This window comes from Babylonia areolata, chromosome 31 (genome assembly GCF_041734735.1).
Source record: "Babylonia areolata isolate BAREFJ2019XMU chromosome 31, ASM4173473v1, whole genome shotgun sequence".
Taxonomy (NCBI): domain Eukaryota; kingdom Metazoa; phylum Mollusca; class Gastropoda; order Neogastropoda; family Buccinidae; genus Babylonia; species Babylonia areolata.
The window spans coordinates 1799801-1822300 of NC_134906.1; the positions used below are offsets into that span (position 1 = coordinate 1799801).

At 42.7% G+C, this 22500-nt stretch overlaps 2 protein-coding genes across 3 annotated transcripts in view; one reads left to right on the forward strand and one right to left on the reverse strand.

Annotated features, from left to right (window-relative positions):
• The first annotated feature begins 815 nt into the window (after positions 1-815).
• Positions 816-8084, forward strand: LOC143276289 (fatty acid-binding protein, heart-like). The gene is made up of 5 exons (XM_076580793.1): positions 816-906; positions 3534-3622; positions 5136-5308; positions 6627-6728; positions 7909-8084. The coding sequence occupies exons 2-5, from the start codon at positions 3544-3546 to the stop codon at positions 7960-7962; spliced, it is 408 nt and encodes a 135-aa protein (XP_076436908.1). The 5' UTR covers positions 816-906; positions 3534-3543; the 3' UTR covers positions 7963-8084.
• A 452-nt stretch (positions 8085-8536) lies between these two features.
• LOC143275864 (uncharacterized) overlaps positions 8537-22500 on the reverse strand; it is a 43237-nt gene continuing 29273 nt past the window's right edge. Inside the window, exons 16-21 of one of the 2 annotated variants that reach the window (XM_076580157.1) lie at positions 21641-21861; positions 20881-21003; positions 17955-19073; positions 16805-16972; positions 16321-16426; positions 8537-15967 (exon numbers count right to left, since the gene is read on the reverse strand). In XM_076580157.1, coding sequence (XP_076436272.1) covers positions 15821-15967; positions 16321-16426; positions 16805-16972; positions 17955-19073; positions 20881-21003; positions 21641-21861 — 1884 coding nt within the window. In that variant the 3' untranslated portion in view covers positions 8537-15820. Of the gene's footprint in view, positions 15968-16320; positions 16427-16804; positions 16973-17954; positions 19074-20880; positions 21004-21640; positions 21871-22500 lie in introns of both variants that reach the window. The other variant, XM_076580156.1, reaches the window with a different exon arrangement.

Genomic DNA, 22500 nt, shown 5'->3' on the forward strand with positions numbered 1-22500 from the left:
GAACATTGCCGTTGTGTCGTGTCCAACTCTGAGAAAGACCATCAGAACAATGGAGGCAACTGCTGTCCCGACTATCTGGGCTAGAATTTGATCATTGTGGGGAGTATCTTGCCCAAGTTACATCCCCACTCCCTCAAGCCGAGTGGGTTTAGAAGTGTTGAGTGTCGTCCCCAAAGTCCAACTAGCCCTCAAAGCTGCAGCACTAACAGCCAATGCAATCTTGCCTCCTAGTTTGAGTCATTGTCTTTGTAAAGATTAGACTAAGCTTTAAATGAAAGTCCAGTGCAGTGGAGAAACCATTGAACATACAGTATCAGTATTGTTTTATTGTTGGCCCAACTGCGAGGTTATGTTGTCAATCTCAGAACTAAACCGAGCGTTCTCCCCCTCCCCTTTCTTCCCCCCTCTCTCTCCCCCTTCTGTCTCCCCCTTCCCTCCTTCCTGCCGCTCACTACTATACCCCCGCCCTTCGTTATACGGTGACATTGCCAATAAACATTATGACAAGGGTGGTGGTGGTGGTGGTAGTTGATGAGAACGAGTCAGATACTGTATTCTAAATGCTTTTTTTTTTTTATATTCCTTTGATGGTGGCAACAGCATGTTTGCATCAAAACACAAAGGCTACGACCACGTGACTGAACAAGTCCGAGGGGTGTGTGTGTGTGTGTGTGTGTGTGTGTGCGGGGAGGGGGGGGTGATGTGAGGAGGGAGGAGGACACTGCTGAAATCGGCATAACATGCAGAGGGCGGGGTTAAAAATGCAAATGACTCCGACAGGGGTAGATAAAAAGAGCAGGGGGACGTGGCTCATTACCGCTGCTTGGTACCTGCTTTGTTGCTGCTGTTTGAGGCGTCAGCCAGCTTCAGCGTTTCTGCACTTTGTTGGACCTTGGAAAACTCCCGGTAAGGTGTTTGACTCGGTGTGTGTGTGTGTGTGTGTGTGTGTGTGTGTGTGTGTGTGTGTGTTTTATCTTCAGTTTAACGTCTATTCACTATAAGTGTTTTTAGACGTGTGTGTGTGTGTGTGTGTGTGTGTGTGTTATCTTCAGTTTAACGTCTATTCACTATAAGTGTTTTTAGACGTGTGTGTGTGTGTGTGTGTGTGTGTGTGTGTGTGTGTGTGAGAGAGAGAGAGAGAGAGAGAGAGAGAGAGAGAGAGACTCAGTGTGTGTGCCTGTCTTTGTGTCCAACATTTTCTATTCATTCTTTATGAAAAACTGCATAGAATTTCTCTTCTTTTTCTAATATTTTTTTTATTTATTCAATCTTTTTGTACAATGCAAGAAAGCATAATACTAAACGATAGAATGCAACAAGTCACGTTAAAGTAATACATAATAAAACGAAAAAGAAATGCAAAAAAAGATACAGAACATACATAGAAAGGCATAGAGCTTACATAGGGGATATTCTCAGGACATTTTTGTCACTGCCCAACATACAGTTAGAAAAACCCATAGGGTCCAAGTTATTGGTTCTGCATCAGTGCTACGGAGAAATAAGCCCAACGCGCACGACGTTTTTGTCTAGCAGTATCAGTAGCTCAAGGAGGCGTCACTGCGTTTGGACAAAGCCATGATTATACGCTACACCACATTTGCCAAGTAGATGCCTGACCATTTGTCTATTTTAATACGGAATGAATGTATTGTACTGACGTACATATCCAGTTTCAAGGAGACGCCGAAGCAAGCAGACGTATCTATAATTATACGCAACAGCACATCTGTTGAGAAAAGAAAGAAAAAGAGGGAGTACTGATATCTGACCTGCACATAAAACCCGACCTACTCGCTGGTCAATGAGCAAACACATATTTCAAATACAATAACAAGCAATGAAAAATGTACGGAATTCAATTGATTACGATAAAATAAGAATGAAAATGGACAACGTTCAGTTCAACTGTGCATGCCCATACTAATGCTCATACTCTCTCTCTCTCTCTCTGTCCCTCTCTCTCTGTCCCTCTCTCAAGGAGGCGTAACAGCGTCCAAACAAATCCATTAGGGCCTGCACACTGCACCTCCTCAGCTAGGCAGATGCCTAACCAGCAGCATTACCCAACGCGCTTAGTCAGGCCTTGAATGCATGCATATATGCACACACACACACACACACACACACACACACACACACACACACACACACACACACACACACACACACACACACACACACACACACACACGTCTAATATCACTCAATGAAATAAAAAGACAATTCAGTGAAGAAAGGAAAAGAAAAGAAAATTGCACGTTGGAGAATCTACTGGGAAGCAATACCAACGGCAAAGGCCTCCACAATGACATTCAGCCAAACATATTACCTCCACTGAAAACTTTCAGTCTGAGGCTCTTCAAAACCATACGGCTGACAAAAGAGGTCTCTGAGATCGAAAGTGTCGATCATTAATTAACTCTTTCCAAACTAACGGCGAAAGAGACGACGTTAACAGCGTTTCACCCCAATTACCATCATCAAAATATTGCAAGCGGAAGGCTCTTATACTGAAGAGGTGAATGTTGACAAAAAATACCACAATTCTGACGACGGAAGCTAAAGGTTGGGTCATTCAGACACCCACTGGACATCCGAGGGGTCTGTGTAGAGGAGAAGAGAGGACTGGCCGTACTGAGTGAGTTAAGCCAATGGGATCTGCCCATTCAGAAAACTGGCTTGTTCGTTGTGTCAAAAGGTCAAACTCGCCGGAGCTTGCACACTCTGGTTCCAGAGTAATACACGGGGACGGTTTTCAGCTGTGTAGACCTTTTGTATGGGATGAACACAGGCAGTTTGTATAAATATCATTTTAGTTGTCACAACAAAATTCTGTGAGGGTAATTCGGTCCGCTCCTCCCGGGAAAAGCGCATTGCGTCGCCACAGTACAATGCCACCACACACACACACACATTATATATATATATAACCACACACACATATATATATATATATATATATATATATATATGTGTGTGTGTGTGTGTGTAAGTGTGTGTGTGTGTGTGTGTGTGTGTGCGTGTGTGCTTCTTGTTGTTGTATTTCTTTAACTATCAAGTGGATTTATACGGAATTTTCCAAGGAACATATTTTGTTGTTGTTGCTGCTGCTGCTATTGTTGCCATGGATTCTTTTACGTGCGTTAGGTGCATACTGAACACGGGACTTGGGTTCTCCGCAGTCTCATCTTTAAAAAACTAACCAAGACAAAACTAAGACCACTACTCCAGTAGAGGGGGGAAGTAAAACTCTTCGGAAATATAATTATGGGACTCGAATCCGGAGCAGGAAATGCCTTACTATATTGTGTGTGTGTGTGTGTGTGTGTGTGTGTGTATGCGCGCACGCGTGTGTGTGTGTGTGTGTGTGTGCATGTGTGTGTGTGCGTGCACATGTGCATGTGTCTGTATGTATGTGTTAGTGTGTGTGGCTGTGTGCATATGTGTACATGTGCATATGTACATGAGCGCATTAAATATGTGTGTGTGTGTGTGTGCATGCGTCCGTGCGCATGTGTGTGTGTTTTCAGACCTCACAGAATGGACACCATGGACAAGATGTTGGGCAAATGGAAGGTGGAGTCCACGGAGAACTTCGATGCCTACGCTGTTGCCATGCGTGAGTCGTCTACGTATAGCTGTCTGCTTCAATATATATATATATATATGTATGTATGTATGTATACTCTATAAAGATATATTTCATAAGGAATGTTCATCAAGATTCCCCCTGACCCAGTTCCCATGGACTGAGAGGAACGAACCTTGGCACAGTTATTAGTCTTTCTACATAGGTACCACCAAGGGTGACACACTTCTCCCATCGCTTTATGCAGCTGTGAAGACCTTGCCTGGGGGGTGAGGAAGGATTCATAGTCGCAGGATCGTGCTTTCGTCTGGGGAACATGAGAGTTTTGAACCGGGGCGTTGTCTTGAAGGAGGTGGACACCTTTGGTCAGTATGCCACGCCTCTCGGTTTTGACGGCCTCCCGCAATTTCTGCAGCAATGAAGCGTAGTATGTCCCAGTAATTGTGGTACTCTTTGAAAGGAAATCCATCAGCACTACTCCGCCATAGCCCCGAAAGACCGTGAGCATGACCTTGCCCGCCGAGGGTCGGACACGCTTCAACTGGGCTTTAGTCTCTGGATCGTAGTGATGGACCCGTGTTTCGTCCTGTGTGATTAGTCTGTCGAAGAAGTCGTCCTGGTTTTCTTGGCACATGGTGAAAATAGCCTAGGAGCACGTGACTCGTTCCTGCTTCTGGAAAGGTGTGAGCAACCGGGGAATCCATCGTGCAGACAACTTTCAACATGTGCAAATGGTCATGGATGATTTTTCCACACACCTACACTGATATTGACATCTTGGGCTAGTTGGCGAACGGTTTTGCGGCGGTCCATCAAAATGGCGGCCGGGTGGTGTCTTCATCAGTGGCGGACTGTGGTGGCCTGGGAATGGGAACTGTTTCCAACGATGTCCGACCACACTGATGATGCCAGTGCTTCACTACATCATAGGATGGGGCATCCTCCCCATAAGTCTCATCTCATCGAACGTCTCCCTCGGTGTGCAGCCTCTCCAGTACAGAAACTTGATGACCGTTCTGCATTCAGCAGGCTCCATTATCGCACCTTGTTCCACCACAGCACCTGTAAAGGGGAAACTTTTAGTTCAAAGACGCAAATTCCCACGCATGTGCAATTTCAGCCTCATACAATGACGGAAGTAAGGAGAAATCTTTAATGAACATCCCTCGTATCTCTGTGTGTGTGTGTGTACATGCGTACGTGTGTGTGCATACATGTATGTGTGTTTGCGTGTGTGTGTGTGTGTGTGTGTGTGTGTGTGTGTGAACAGCAGCAAAACTACAAAACATTTCTATGCATACCTAACTTGAATTTCCTCACTGGCAATTCACAAGTTGTACTTATTTCATCAAAAAAAAAAGAAGAAGAAAAATCAAGATAAATGCCTGCAGGCTATTTAAGTTTTCCATTGAACATGCAAGATTTTATACAAACCCTCAATTTTATATACGCTCACTTTAGTCTGTCAATAGAAAATAAAATATTTCCCTTTTATATTTCTGATTTTCTTTTTTTAACTTTCCGTCATTTTTTTCCCCACCAGAGTTCCCACCAGAGCTGATTCAGTCGCTAAAAGAGAGGGAAAGAACGGAGGAGGTGACGCGTAATGGTGACGTATTTACCCGGACCTTTCAGGACATCGACGGCCAAGAGAAGACAGTAACTTTTCAGCTGGGCCAGCCATTCACCAGCAAAGAAATAGGCCTGGAAGTACAGGTGACTGTGACTGCTTGTGGTGGTTTTTTGAAAGAGTGAGTTTAACTCACTCAGTACGGCCAGTCCTCTCTTCTCCTCTACACAGACCCCTCGGATGTCCGGTGGGTGTCTGAATGACCCAACCTTTAGCTTCCGTCGTCAGAATTGTGGTATTCTTTGTCAACATTCACCTCTTCAGTATAAGAGCCTTCCGCTTGCAATATTTTGATGATGGTAACTGGGGTGAAACGCTGTTAACGTCGTCTCTTTCGCCATTCGTATGGAGAGAATTAACCCTAAACAACTCTGCAGCAGGTTTTACACACACAGACGCACACACACTCAGATAGATTGATAGATAGCATTAGTGGTTTCAATATCGTTAGTTTCACGATTTTGTTTAATTAAGTCAAAGGTTAAAGGTCCTGCAGCCTTTTACAACCTCAGGGGCCAGTCAAGGACTCGGCATGGGAAGACGGGATAGTGCACTGAATCCGCCTCTCAAATCAAGAGTGTAGCATAAAAACGATGCTCCAACATCACGGACGGAAATTATCTTCGAAAGGGGCCCCTTGGAAAGATGGCGGCACATGAGTTTTTTGTGTGACCCAGTTTACTTTTGAAAGGGCAACTGAAATAATCCAAAAGTCAAAAACCGCTAAATATGGGACATATCTCTTCTTGGTAATGTTGCTTTTACTATATTTGTTCATAACCTCTGTGCTTTTTGATTGAAACTTCTTTTTTTAACGTCTTTTTCTGGTTTTCTTAATTCCCTCCATGTTTTTGAGGGATACTGGATATCGTGTCAGAGTGATTACGTCACAAATCTAAACTAAGCTCACACTGTGCAGAACGACTGTAGCCTAATATTTGGTCCTGACTGTGTGTTGCCATTGATCATCATTCACGGATGTCAATCTGACATACTGATTCATAGTTAAACGAACATTGAGGAATACTCATGAACTGACAATAGTAATTAGATTTTTTTTTCAAGAAATGCTTTGTTAATTAACTAGAACAGAAAATGCATGCATTTTTGTGATATGTTCTTTAAATATAGACAGATAAAGATTAAAAAAAAATTTCAAAACCTCTGTTAACGCCATAAACTTTCATTTGTAAATAATGTATAGTACTGACAGTCCAGTTTTTTTGTTTGTGTGTGTGTGTGTGTGTGTGTGTTAAAAACGTTTTATATTGAATTTCATCCAGTGGAGCGTGACTGATACAATGTCTCTTCTGTAAGTGTGGTGTTTTTCATCTGTATGCCCAAAGACAATGTTGTGGTGTGAAAGTGGACAGTATATACAGACTGTTGGTGTTGTGTTGTCAGAACACGTTGAGAATGGAGGGGGACGTGTTGGTGGGGGAACACGCCGTTGCTGATCAGGTGACCACGACCCGTCGCTACATGAAGGACGGACAAATGGTTCTGGTAATTCAAACAGAATCTCCCTCTAAAATGGGATGAGGGGACGAGAGGAGAGGGATGTGAGGATAGGGGGTGGGGGGTGGGGGTGGGGGGGCAGGATGATGAGTGAGCGAGAGATATGCATGATGTGTATATGTGCCTATGGCCAAAGTACATTAAACCACTCCGAATCCGAATTTTAAAAAAAACTTTTGTCAATGAATGGCTTCGGAATTGTATGGCTCAGCCAGATATCAGGTGTGAGTCCAGTTTCTTATCGCTGAATTCAAAGACAGGCTTACTTCATGTTGTGAGCTAACCTGGCTGTTTCCAGATTGAGAGTGATGAGACATATAAATTGTCTAACTAAAAGTATTTTCCTGGCAGAAAAGCATTTGTCATATGTTACAAATAAGTGGCACGGAAATAACCTTGTAAGATTCCGTCTCAGAGTTAGTGGTCTAAAAAAAACTGTATATAAAAAAAAGGGCGGGTGGGGGTGGGAGGGAAGGGGGGGGGAGGGGGTTCTTAGCTGATAATGAAAAAAAAGTTCAGATGTCAATTGTCCATCATGTGAAATTGGTTCCAAGATGATGTTCACTTTTTCTTTCATCGTACTGCTTTTCTTTTCCCACTTGGAACCTCTGAGTGATTTGCAGTGTGTTTCTTTGGGTTTTTGATTATTTCTGAGTTAGCACCTGCATGCATGAACGCATAAAAGTGTCTGCATTTGTGTGTGTGTGTGTGTGTGTGTGTGTGTGTGTGTGCGAGCATGCATGTGTGTGTGTATGTGTGTGTCTGTATGCTAGTCATTTGGTGAGACGAAAAGCCGTGGTCCTGTGTACAGCATGCACTCAACGCACGAAAAAGAACCCATGGTAACAATAAGGTTGTCTCTGGCAAAATTCTCAGTGTAGAAAAACTCCTCTCCTGTATGAAAGCAACGTGTGCAGGCAAGAAAAAAGCTCTCAGTGTAGAGACGTGCTCTCTCTCTGGGGAGAGCAAACTGAATTTCACACGAAGAAATCTGTTATAACAAAAGGGCAATGCAGTACAACACAACACCCTGACTTCAAAATACAATTATCGAACCTGTGAATTGAACTAGTTAAAATTGCAGGGAATTAAAACCTGTACAAATTTACGCCATTCCAGTAATCCTTTGTCCTCCAGGCTTTAAGGGTGATGGTGTCTTTCTTGACAGGAAAGCTCAGCTGGGAATGGCGTTACCACCAAAACCATCCTGAAGCGATGCTGATGACGTCACCTATTGATGACGTCAGCACAGAGACAACCACTGGATGACGACAAACTCCACGTCATTTCTCTCTCTTTCATGTGTGCTACTGGATGATCGTTTGCATTTGAAAATTAAAAGATCATGACGCTGGTATTTCAGTCAATGAGTGTATTGCTGCATTTGTGTGTGTGTGTGTGTGTGTGTGTGTGTGTGTGTGTTTGATTTTTTTTTTTGAGGGGGAGGGTGGGGGAGGGGGTGTCTCTGCACTCTTTGGTGTTTCATCCACAAATACACTTAACAATACAGGATCTAGTAAATTTAAGTTCAACTTTTGAGCCAGTCATTATATATTAAGCTCATTAATTTAAAAAAACAACAACAACAAAAAAACACACACACCATCCCTTTCTCTCTTTTGATTCATCCTGTCCAGAAAGCTTTTATCCAGGTTAACATATTGCTGTGACACAGTATGGTTCACAGATTAAAACACACACACAAACAAAAACACACTTGCGTGCACATGCGCGCGCGCACACACACACACACACACACACACACATCAAACAGTAAACTGATCTAAAAATTATAATGCCATTACTGTTTATTATTTCATATTTGCTGGAATAAACCAAAAGTAAAACAATGCAATAATAGCTTTTGAACATACAATAAACAAAACATTTACAGGGGATCAATACCACCAACAAAATACACAAAATATTGAAGCACTTTGTATTCTAAAGAAAATACAAGAGAAACAAATATACTGAAATAAAAAGTTAACATATTGCCTTCTCTATAATGGCAGAGGGGTTCTGACAAAATACGTTCAGAGGCTGGTATCAGTTAAAAACAGCTATGTATAGCTGATACAAAATTCACAAAATAATTGGTTGCCACTGTCAACTAAAAACTATAAAGATAATAATCAAGCATATATTATGAAACAAAATCAATTGACTGGATGTGTTTTGTAAGATACATTATAAACAGACAAAAAAAAAAAAAAAAAAAAGATTTCATGAATGTGTGCATGTGTGAGTATATGTGTGGTACTTGTCTCTGTATTGGTGTATAGCAGAATCTGTTGTCTTTGTGCATCGGAGCACGAAAGAACATTTATAATGCACCTGTCTGTACGTGCAAGTGTATGTAAATGTGTGCAAGCACTAGCATGAAGGTATATACAACATGAGGTTGACATTGTGGAAAGCTATTTGCCATTCCTCTACATCAACAAAGGTCATATTAAATCAAAATGAAGAAAATGCTAGACACAGACCAAAGCCTGTGCTTTACATGAACAATGACTCAGACAACCAGCCCTACTTTTACAGACGGCATTCCCTGTCCCACCTGTAAATGCATGTGTCATTCAGATTGTAGGCATGTACACACACACATAGGCCTACATGCATCAGACTGCACAACAGCTGTCCTTCTCTTGTTAATAAACCAGCCTCCAAACCCACCTGCATACATACACATGTATGATAGCAAAACAACTGTCATGCTTTTGCTGTTTATCACACAGCCAACCAATCAGGACAACTCCAGGGCTAAAGACAGTCAAGTCAAAATATGTTGTTGTTTTTAAAAAGGGGAAAAAAGTCAGTTTCAATCCTGCCAAACATGATGAAAGAGAAAATCAAGCCCTTGAGGAATACCATGCACATGTACATTCAATATTCATGCATGTAATGCGAGGACATACTTCTTTCACCAACCAATCCATGGACACCTGCCCAAAAGAGTTTCTTATCTAAAAAAAAGAATAAAATAAATCAAACAATAGTTTATGGAAGTAAATAAAATGTATGAATGGGCATAAACAACAAAATATCAACAGCCAACAGCAACTCAAATATCCTGAGTGCTAAAAAGTGAGTGCTAAAGTGCCCAATTATCAAGTCTGATATTGAAAAAAACGATAAATGAGACCATCTAAAGAAAGCATACATGTGAATATAATGGCAAGACAGAAAATGAGTAAGAGAGAACATAAATGGACAGGGAAAAAAAAACAAAAAAAAAAAACAAAGACAAAGAGAGTGATAGGAAATTTCTGGCACAGAATTTCCAAAAGGTGGATTTATGCTTTATCACTAAGAGTCCCCAGCATCCTGGCAGGGGTACGCAAAACCCGTTCTTAGGTTCTAAGTCACTACTGAATAAAGAAGATACAAACTAAGAAAACATGAATAAAAAGTGGTGCATATATATACACATTGTCTGCTAAGCTTTATTTATGTATATCACATCAAAATTTATAGTTTGAACTTTGCTGCACAGTCCACTCAGGAACAACTGGTTCACATTATGCTTACTTGTACAAAATCATACAAGCAGAGTAAACTGATCTTTTCTTTCAAAATCACGAATGTACTGCTGTACATATATTTTGCATATGTCTTTTTAAAATGATGGACGGAAAATGCTACAAACAACCATACAATGTCAAAATTCTCACAGAATCAAGTGGAAATAATAAATCACATATATGTCAGAAAAAAAGGTTTTTCTCTGCAGCACTTCAGTAAAATTCATTCTATATTCTGCATCAGCACTGAGGTAATGAATTTGTTATCACTCATTGGTATCATTAGTGCACATCACAGTTTCCATGCATTCAACTATCACAGCTGGCAAAGTGATAAAAATTGTGGAAGACATAAAAAAAACCCACAACCAATGAAACAAAAAGACAAACAGAAAGAAAAATAGCAACTCATAAATGGAAGGCATTCATTTTCTACAGGGACACCATTTCAGTTAAATCATGACTGGAACATAATCAATGGAACATACTTTTACATATTCCTTCATTAATGTGAAGAAGAATTTCCGATACATTGTCAAGTTCATATCAATTTCCGAACAAAATGATACTTTACACACACACATACAAAAAAAAACCCAGACATGACAAAACTTGCATGAGGATCATATCTACATAAATATTGCAAAAACATAAACAAGCGCATTCACTTCATTCACAAAAAAAAAAAGAAAAAAAAAGCCACACACTTTTTCAGACATAGCGTATTGTCACAGACGAATTGCTAGATGGACGGACTCATCAATATCTCACTGGGTAAGCCAGTACACCAGAAACGCCACTTTAAAACAGAAAAAAAAGGATTTTTTTTTCAAAAAGCAAAACAAAACAATAAAACTACCAGAGACTGACATTGAAAGTGTCCTGCTTGCCAGCACAGATCACATTTTAATTCTCACTTCTAGCTTGCTGTATTCTGTGCCTAATGTGTGTGAATGCAAAGTGCATGAATACAAAGGCAGTCTTTCTTGTACATGATTATTTACGCTGCTGGTCAGGCATCTGCTTGGCAGATGTGGTGTAGCGTATATGGATTTGACCGAACGCAGTGATATCTCCTTGAGCTACTGATACTGATAGTGATACTGATAGTGATACTGATAGTGATGGTGATAGTGATAGTGATAGTGTTCACAGGACAGCAGCAGCACCCCTGTTGGCCCGTGCCAGGCTTTGAGATGGGTTGTCCTCACCAGTCTCACTACTTTCATCACATCATAATTCTCATTTCTAGCTTGCTGTATTCTGTGCTTAATGTGTGTGAATGCAAAGTGCCTGAATACAAAGGCAGTCTTTCTTGTACATGATTATTTAACTGAGCATTTTATTAGTAATATGTAAATTGCTTTTTAATATACAATCGGTTAACATCCATTTGTTTTAATCTTACTTACTGAAAGTCAATTTTGTTCAATTAATTTTTTTTTTAAATACTATAATTATCATTATCATTGCTTTCTGCTGGGGAATTTGGATAAAACAGAAATGTACTGTGGAAGGTTGTGCTGAGTTCAATATGTGTTTATGAATTTGTTTATCAAATGATGAAACATTGTGTTTTACTGTGAATGAAATACCTTTCTTGATTCTTTTTTTCTCTTTTCTTTTGTTGTTGTTTTTTTGTCGCCTTTTCAACTTTTTCTTTTAGAGATAATAAAGTATTCACTATCTTGTATTTACATCTTATGACCATAACACCCCCTGTAGAACAGAGTTAATTCTGCCAAACATTCACTTCATTCGCTCACAGAAACTTAAAGGATGCAAACCAGACCCTAGTTTATCACTGCATCCAAACGACGAGCACTAAGAACACCACCCAGTCTCCAGTCGGAAAGGGGGAGTGAACATTTTTTTTCTTTAAACCCAGTCCACATAAGTAGCCAGCTGTGTGGCTTATTCAGTGTATAATCTGAAAACTAACCTTCTGACGTTTGAGACCCGATTCCAAACATACATTTCACAGCTGGAGCTTCTTTTCTGGAATTCAGTGTTTGAGAAGATGGTTTGTCCTCCAGAAAGGTCACTTTTTTCTGGAATGGCCCCAGTTTATGGCTGATGCTGGCTGGTGACTTTCCAGGACTCTGATCCACACAAGAGTGTGCTGAGAGCATTGCTCCTGAACAGCTAGCTGGATCCTGGTTTTGATGTTGGTGGTGCCAGCCTTACAGGGGTTAGCAAACTGAGCACCAAAATAAATGGCAGTCTCAGCTGACACAAATTAAAAGAATCCTTGACCATCAGATGTTACCAACGCCAGACCTCAAGTGAAAACAAATGACAGTCTCAATCAATTTAAACAAAGAGAATCCTTGACCATCTTCAATGTGGTCTAAACAAAAGCAATATCTGATCAGTGTCTCGTGTTCAGCTTATCCCATTTTGCTTTAATATGACACTCACTCTCTCTTTTTTTTCCCTTTATCTTATTTTATTCCGTTTTTAGACACTTCTGTTTCTTTACAATGGGCAGATTTCTCTTGTTCAGTATCACCAATTACAAAAAAATATAAATTAATTTTTCAAAATAAATGAATATATAACAGTACAGGATTGTACACTGGGGAGAACATGGAAGAAGAATAGAGAGAGAAACGACACAAAGAATTAGAGACCCAGAAAAACAACACAAGAAGTACATGAATAAAAATTTTAAAAAAGGGGGGGGGGGGGGGGGGCGGGGGGCCAGATAATAACCTCCAGCCATGTATTTATCATACCTCAAAGCTTTTTCAGCTGGTAAACTGCAAACTTGCTTATCACCACCCTTCTTTACACCTCAGTCACTGCTGCATAACCATCACTGTCACAACGATCCTCCCTTCTGTAAACAGTACACAGAAAACAATGCAGCATTACCTAAGTACAAAACACATGGACGGTTAAGAAGCAATATTTGAAATCCATCACAAATAGCCATGAAAACATCCAACTATATTGTTTTAAAAAAAACCACACAAACAGTTGATCTGATCATAAAAGAACCACTACATCCATAAATATATCATGCCACTTTCTTTGCCGCATCTGTTGCATGTAACAAATACATGCATTATCCATGCACACGTATGTGCGTCCACACACACACACACACACACACACACACACACACACCAGGCAATGTTCAAAATGGACCATTCTTTTGATTACAATCAGAGGTAAAACTCCATGAATGACATAACACACAGACAGTCCTCCATCCTCAAAATAATAAATCCATCAACAGACAGAAAATAAAAATTTCACACTCATTGCTGGATCAATATCAATATGTATTGACTTTCTCATTGCTGAAAAAAAAGTGCAGCCATTGAAATTGTTGCTTCATTCATCATCAAAAAGAAAAAAGAATATTCTTACATTGTGCGGCCTTTCATGCCCTGCTCTCAGTTGAATTCCCAGGCAGTACTGGCAGATTCCAGAGAACTGTTGTTGTTGGAGGATATGTGATAATCTCCAACCCAGAGGAGCAATCACTCAGTCTAGCTTTGTGACCGTGCAATTGTCATTGTCAGAAGAGGGCAAAGTAAGTGGTGTAATGTGCTGAAATAGAACTGACACTGTTGAACACCACCAAAGTGACTCGTGGCAGGCTTACATTTTTAGTTCCATGTGGACTGCCAAAAAAACTTTAATTCCATCGACCTGAAAAACTGAGGTGAAATTCAGATGCTAACTTTACACTGAAGAAAAAAATCCACATCAGCCTTATTTCTCAATGTGTAAAATGAAAGGTCTGAGTTTCACACAAACTTTGCTGTAACATGTTTCTTTCGCACAAGGGAGCTAAACTTTAGAGTTTGCATGTCAGTTTTCACAATCTTTGGGTGGATCCCTTCTTGGTAGCGTTTGATGAGATCCCCATCTGCCAGGTCTATTACTTGAGCAAATCACTCCCTCGTTAGCTGTATGTTTTCCTTGAAGATATATCCTTGATCTACTTGAGCAAATCACTCCCTCGTTAGCTCTATGTTTTCCTTGAAGAGATATCCTTGATCTACTTGAGCAAACCGCTCCCTCGTTAGCTCTATGTTTTCCTTGAAGAAATATCCTTAATCGTGTTGTTCTAAGCACCCTGCTGCCGCCACAGCTTCAGAAATGTGTTCGTCCAAAATCAATGCTTTCCCTTTGCCTGACATCTCCTTCTTCCACAGCAACAAGATGGCATTAAAAATTCTCTCATTTTTAGTGTAGATTGCTTGCCTTTATTGTTCTGGTGCCATGAATTCAATCAAAACTGGTGGGTAAATTTCATGTCCATGGGTGAATGATTCTTTTTTCTTCGTATGCAACTTTAGCATGATTCCTTCATATGTGGCACAACAACCCAACGTGTTGTTGTGTTCATTGCATTTGCAATAAGAGCATAATGCCACTTACATGGTGTAGATGATGGGAAAACAAAACACAGAACAAAAACAACGAAAACAGAAAACAGAAAAAAAAAACCCACAAAAAATCGTTGCTTCGAATCAGTTAAAAGTGTCCGCTATTTGTGACAATCCTGTCACTTACAATCCTTCACATCTGTCCCTGCTACACCCTTCACTTCTTTTCCACTCACTTTCCCTTCTGAACACCAACTGCCACTGGTAGTTTATAAATGTGAGCCCGATCTCCCAATCGAGCCACATAATTTTGTGACCTGTTTGAAGACATAATTGGACACAAAACAGAAACGCCAAAGAATCAATAGACAGATAGAAAATGCGAAAAATCTTAGCAGTATGAAGTGCACAGGAACAGGTGTTGAGATGGCTGCCGGAAAAAGAGGGCGCTAGCCTGCAGGACAAAGGGGAGGTTACCTACTTCCGGGAGGTTATCAGCCGTAGTTGCTTTCGTTTTCTCCACATAGGCGGATAGTAGTTTGCACAGGACAGGAATGTCAGACCCCTGCCGGAGTCTGCACTAGTTGGGTCACGGTTAAGTATGTGTAATTAAAATGTGATTTAAAGAAAGGTTATACAAAATCGAAAGACCATAATTCTTGTTTTGACAATATCTTTTTTTTTTTTAAACCACAAACAAAAAAATGGAATGCATTCTTTCTCCCCAACTTTCACTGTGACCAATCAAGAACCGTAACTCAGATTCAGGTCCACAGATTTTTTTTTTCCCCCGTCCAGGTGATAGACAAGCATGGTTTCAACCAGAGGCTTTGAATATCCCTTAAAGAAAAAAATCATTATGATATAAAGAGTGCATACCTGTGCTAAATATTCATATCATGATATGAAGAGCTACATATGAATTTCTGTCAAACTATGAATTAAATTCCCATGACTTCACAAACATTAACTGGTGGTTCAAAAGGGATTTTTTTTCATGGGGGCTGGGGTGGGGGTTGGTTACCCCAATGATGAAGTTTTCTTTCAAGTCAAAGGGATCCACAACTTCATATGAGGAATTTGTTTATTTTTAAAGCAAAAGAAAGAAAAAAAGCCCAACAACAGAACAGTCACTAGGTGGACAAAAGCTTCAGGAACAGCAATTCCTTCACATCGAAGAGTAGTCTAAGTGGCTGATCTGCCCCTGTCACCAGTCAGCCGAGCCGAAGTCTTTGCTTTCAGAGTAGCGCCTCAGCTCTCCTCTCACCGTTCCCATCATCCTCTTGGTCAGACGACCCATGTCTTCCGCCAGCATGAGGGATTCGTTCAGGTCGTGGTCCTCCTGGAGACTCAGCTGGTGAGGAAAAAATGGGGAAAAAAAAATGATGGGCTATGGAACATGTATGTGTCAGTTTCTGTTCTCTGTCTCTTCTCTGCATGCATACCTGTGAGTGAGTCAGTGTGTGAGTGACTGAGTGTGTGTGTGTGTGTGTGTTTGTGTGTTTGTGTGTGTGTTTGTGTGTTTGTGTGTGTGAGCCCAAGAAAGCATGCCCACTTGTGGGAGTTTGTATAAGTGTGTGTGTGTGTGTGAGTTGTTTCCCTCTCTCTTTCTCTATCTCTCACCCACACACACAATTCACACAATACCTATTCACACCACACACACACACACACACACACACACACACACACACACACACATCATACCTGTTCTCGTTTACGACGACGACGTCTATCACGATGAAGTGAAGAGTGTCGCGACAAGGAACGCCTTGGTGGTGAATGACTTCTGTGCCTTGACCAGCTGCGTGAACTGCACAGATACATATATATATATATACCCTCTTTGTGTGTATACACAGGCAGAAGATTAAATACGCATGTTAAAGATCCTGTAATCCATGTCAGCATTTGGTGGGTTATGGAAACAAGAACATACCCAGCATGCACACCCCTGAAAACGGAGTATGGCTGCCTACATGGCGGGGTAAAAATGGTCATACACAATAAACCCCACTCGTGTACATACGAGTGAACATCAGAGTTGCAGCCCATGAACAAAGAAGAAGTATTGTATTGTATTGTATTGCATTGCATTGCATTGCATTGCATTGCATTGCATTGCATTGTATATTATAGTATTGCATTGCATTGCATAGTATTGCATTGCATTGCATTGCACTGTACTCACCGTCGATGTCTTCTCCCCCTCTCCAGCTCATAAGAACCCTCACTGTCTGTCTCCCTGAACTCTTTGACATGGTAACTATGGTGAGATCTCCTTCTGCCATCTGGTGAGTACAGGCGTGACCTTGACATTGTCCTTGACCTTCGCCGAGAGCGACCTTGAAAAGGATACCTGAAAAACAGAGAGTGTGAGAGAGAAGCCTGTTTAATTACTTGTCTGTTGTGCAATGTTTGATGTGTGTGTGTGTGTGTGTGTGTGTGTGTGTGTGTTGTTTATCTCTTTGCCTGGAGCAAATAAGATTGTAAAGCACTAAGGGGAGCTGTATTGAGACAGCAATGTCAAAATGTAAACCATTAACCATCCTCACTAAATCTGTTATTATTATTATTATGATGATGATGATGATTACTATAATTATCATTATTATCATTATCATCATCGTTGTCATTATTATCATTATCATTTTTATTATTATCATTATTATGATTATCATTATTATCATTGTGAAAGATAAGAGAGAGAAACACCAAAATACATCAGACTCAATCAAGACATTCGTGCAATGATTCTTCACTCGCTACCAAAGTCTTGCAGCATAACTATGACTTTGACAACTTAGGAGATGGGTCTTCAACTCAGCAGGACGGGATCAGGCCCCGCCTTCCTATGCCGAACCCTGGACACAGTGGATATGAATCATCCGCCCTGATGCCCGTGGAACATTTAACCTTTAACTTAACCATCAAAATCATACATGACGCACATTAGAAAGCTTTACTTGCCAACTTAAAATCAAGGTTACAGATCACATAGCCTATGGTCAGTGCGGCAGTGAATTCACATCCACTGTGTCCAGGGCTCAGCATAGCAAGGCTAGGCCCCTGTCCTCTCCTCCTGTCGTTTTAACCTTCCCCAACCAAAGTCAGGTCCAAGGTACATATTCACACCTGTGTGGAGAGGGAGGAAAATCAGAGGAAAGAACCTTTCCCACAGGTCACAACACCACACTGAAACGGGGCCTAAAACCTTGATCACTGTTGAACAACGGTGCAGAAGTCCAACAGCTAACCGATTCTGCTATGGTGCTATACTCCCTTGCCCGGCAAGGTTGAACAAACAAGAAAACGGCAGTACTGACGATAGTGAACCTCACCTGTACTCTGCCCCGAACTCCTCGGCACTGAACCCGTCCTCTTCGTGTGTGTGCGCCCCAGACCCTCCACACAGGGGACACACGTCTGTCCAGTACCCAGCTGCCCCCTGCACATGACCAGAGGGCTCCGAACTCGTGTACGCCGAGTAGTAGCCGCTGTTTGGCGCAGCCGTCATCCCCTGCTGCTGGTGGTAATAGCTGTGGGGGTCTGGCTGGTAGCCCCCCTGGTAGCCCCCTTGTGCAGAGGCAGAAGACCATGGTGACCGACGGATGGTGTACCACGGCCGGGCCTGCTGGGAAGTCTGCTGCTGCTGCTGCTGGTAGAGGTAGGATGGCTCCACCCCTGCTAGTGTCTGCGACAAGTTGGGCTGGGAGGTGGACAGCGGGGTGGTGTGCTGTCGGTAAGGGTTCAGGTTCAGGGTGTGGGTGTGGGTGGGGGCGGTGGCAGGGGGCATGCTCTCCCCTTGCTGCTGGCCTTTGCGAGGAGTGACATAGTAGTTGTACAGTGCCTGACGGTCTCTGGAAGGCGGGGGCTGCCGACGTGCCATCTGAGCCGAAGCTCCGGGCGGCAGAGGAAGGGTGGCGGAGGTGGGAGGAGCAGAGGTGGTAGGGGGGGTGGCATGAAGCGGTGGTGCCCCCACCACCCCCTCCCCACCACCTCCGTTCACCACCCCCCTGGGGTCCGAGGGAGGAGGAGGAGGCAACACTTCCTCACCATGATGGCGCCGGTCACCACGGCGACGCAGCCGCTGCCGGGCGGCAGCTTCCGGAGTTTTCTCCCGGTAGTGTCGGTTGTAGGCGTCGGCAGCCGCGTACCCCAGGGGGATGTCCTCGTCGTCATGGCGCCGCTCGTTGGGCAGGGTCCAGTACCACTCATCAAACTCACGCACGCGCCCCCCAGAGAATGAGTTGGCCCGGCGGCGAGGCATGCGCATAAAGCCGTAGGGGTCGTCAAAGGGGTCGTAGTACTCCGGCCCTTCCGGCTGCTGCTGCTGCTGCTGTGGTGGAGGAGGAGGGGGGAGGGGCAGGGGGTCCCGTCGTTCGGAGGCTTTGTCGTGAGCCAGCTGCACGCCCTCTTTCAGCTTCTCGATCTCGTCCTGCATGGCTCTCAGTCTGGCGCTGCGAGCAACACAAGGTGGTGATGTCAGCATCAGACTTCCTCTACAAGCCTGGCTCCTAAACCAGCAGCAGTTTGTTTGTTTGCTTTTCTATCTGACATTACTGCTACACATTCACTCCAGTTACAGCATGACAGACTGGTGATTCTGAAGCAGATTGAGCTGCATTGTACTTCAGCATAGTTGTTTCTGCTTCTTCCGATTCTACGTGAAGAAACGTCCTAATAACTTCCCCTCCAAAAAGATGGTGAAGTCAGGATGTCTTTTCCTTTTTCAATAACACACACACACACACACACACACACACACACACGCATGCATCCACATACCCCCGAACAAAGCACACACACACAGACACATCACAACACACACACACACACACACACACACACACACACACACACACACACACCTTTCTTCCTCCTCTTCCTCCTCCCCCCTCCACTTCCTCTCTTTGGCATTCCTTTCAGCTTTGATATTCTCATGGCTTTCCCTTTCCCATGCCCACTTCCTTGACCATGTCCCCCACCTTGCACACAAACTGTTTCAACATTTTCAGGCTCGTGATAATGCAACTGTATGTGTCAAACTCAGACCAGTCAGTGTCTGCGATATGATCTGGATCATCACAGACCAATTAGAGTCTGCGATATGATCTGGATCATCACAACCAATCAGAGTCTGCAAAATAACCTGGGTCATCATAGACCAATCAGAGTCTGCGATATAATTTGGGTCATCACAGACCAATCAGAGTCTGCCATATAATCTGGGTCATGATAGACCAATCAGTGTCTGTGATATATCACTGGTCATCAAAGACCAATCAAGAGTCTGCGATATAATCTGGGTCATCATATTGACGCTTCGCTTGCCTGAAGTCAGCCAATGAGGCTGGTGTCGTCACCCATATGTGTCCTCATCTGCTGATGGGGGCGGCAGCTGGTCAATGTTTTGATCCACACATCAAGCCATATACCACATAAGGACTGTGCTCATGTTTATTCATGACTGAAATACAGTCTTCTCCTGGGTTGGACAACAGTTACGATGCTGCTTCTCTTTCTGGCTGAAGGAAAATTGGGGAAAGTCTGATGACAGGTTAACCCATCATGTGGGCAATCTGGCCTTGACTACAGTGTGACAGGTTAACTTGTCATGTGGGCAATCTGGCCATGACTACAGTGTGACAGGTTAACTTGTCATGTGGGCAATCTGGTCATGACTACAGTGTGACAGGTTAACTTGTCATGTGGGCAATCTGGTCATGACTACAGTATGACAGGTTAACCCATCATGTGGGCAATCTGGCCATGACTACAGTGTGACAGGTTAACTTGTCATGTGGGCAATCTGGTCATGACTACAGTGTGACAGGTTAACTTGTCATGTGGGCAATTTGGTTGTGACTACAGTATGACAGGTTAACCCATCATGTGGGCAATCTGGCCATGACTACAGTGTGACAGGTTAACTTGTCATGTGGGCAATCTGGTTGTGACTACAGTATGACAGGTTAACCCGTCATGTGGGCAATCTGGCCATGACTACAGTATGACAGGTTAACCCGTCATGTGGGCAATCTGGCCATGACTACAGTATGACAGGTTAACCCGTCATGTGGGCAATCTGGCCATGACTACAGTATGACAGGTTAACTTGTCATGTGGGCAATCTGGCCTTGACTACATTGTGACAGGTTAACCTGTCATGTGGGCAGTTAACAGGTAAAAACACCAGCCAGAGTTCTCTCTGGACGTAACGAATGACCGTTCAACGACAACAGCAACAACCTTACTGCACAGTACCTGTGTACAGAGGAGACACGAGTGAGGTCAGACCTGACCTCCAGATCTGACCCCACCCCCCGATCCTCTGCTGTAGCTCGTAAGGAAGCCTCACTGTCACGTCGACCTCTCCTTGAGCCTGGTCTGCAAACAGATTCACAGCTGTGTAAAAGCCGAGGGAGGGAGGTGGCAGAATGGTTAAGATGCTTATCTGCCAATACAGTGTCTGTGAGGTCCGGGTTTGAATCCCGTTCTCACCCTTTCCCCTAAGTTTGACAGAAGAAATCATACTGAGCATCTGCTCATTTGAAAGAGATGATAAACTGAGAGCTAAAATATTTGGGCTGCTAACAGAGTTAAATGTCTGGCAGCCTGTGAACACATTACAAAACAGTTTCTGCTTTACCTGGATGACTCGACTGCTAAAAGAGTTAAATGTCTGGCAGCCTCTGAACACATTACAAAACAGTTTCTGCTTTACCTGGACGACTCGACTGCTAAAAGAGTTAAATGTCTGGCAGCCTCTGAACACATTACAAAACAGTTTCTGCTTTACCTACACAACTCGACTGCTAAAAGAGTTAAATGTCTGGCAGCCTGTGAACACATTACAAAACAGTTTCTGCTTTACCTGGACGACTCGACTGCTAAAAGAGTTAAATGTCTGGCAGCCTCTGAACACATTACAAAACAGTTTCTGCTTTACCTGGATGACTCGACTGCTAAAAGAGTTAAATGTCTGGCAGCCTCTGAACACATTACAAAACAGTTTCTGCTTTACCTGGACGACTCGACCGAAGTGACGCTTTCCGCATCCTGTCCGCGGTCTCGCTTCCGTTCCCGTCTGGGTCGTGTGTGGAAGAGGTCAGTGGTCGGCTCCCCTCGACTCCCCGGCCTCTTGGCTGAGGGCTGCTTCACAGGTGGTGGTGCCGCTGTGGGAGCTTGAGGCTTGGGCGATTCCTGCTGCTGCTGCTGCTGTTGTTGTTGCTGCTGTGGTTTTTCCTGTATCGTCTGAAAGGTACATGTAATACGAGTAGCATCACGAAGCATGATTCTTTTTCTTTTCTTTTCTCAAAATCTTTTAAGATATTTCATCATAATAAAAATGGACACATAGAAAAGTAACACACACACACACACACACACGTGCGCATGCATGCATGCACGCGCACACACGCACACATGCACACACATACAAAGAATATGAAGAAGAAGAAGAAGAAAAACCACAAAAAAGTTTCTGAGCTTTTTCTATCAGTGAAAATACAAGAAGAAGACAAAGATTGATTTTCTAATCATTTGCAAACAGATGCTGGTAATGGTGTTCTAAGTACTCACATCAGATTCCACATGCATGATAAGTGAGCAAGGTCAACAACATGTATAACACAATATAAACACTGATTTACTGAGAACATTGATCCAAAAAGAAAAAAAATGTTGTTGTCGTTTTCAAAGTAGTACTGTATTGGTTAGTCGCTACTTTTTTTGTACCATGCCTTGTATTACTTTTACTTGAATCCATTATCTCCATTACATGCATGGCTCGTTATACTTCATAATTTATTTTTAGGCATACTTGTTTGACAGATGTGTGTGCAGTCATGTGTGTACACAGAAGCAAGTATGGGTGAGTCCCTG

Coding starts and splice junctions, on each gene's coding strand:
- LOC143276289 (XM_076580793.1), top strand. CDS start 3,544: ATGGACACCATGGACAAGATGTTGGGCAAATGGAAGGTGGAGTCCACG. Junction 3,623..5,135: donor TGCCTACGCTGTTGCCATGC/GTGAGTCGTCTA, acceptor TTTCCCCACCAG/AGTTCCCACCAGAGCTGATT. Junction 6,729..7,908: donor AGGACGGACAAATGGTTCTG/GTAATTCAAACA, acceptor CTTTCTTGACAG/GAAAGCTCAGCTGGGAATGG.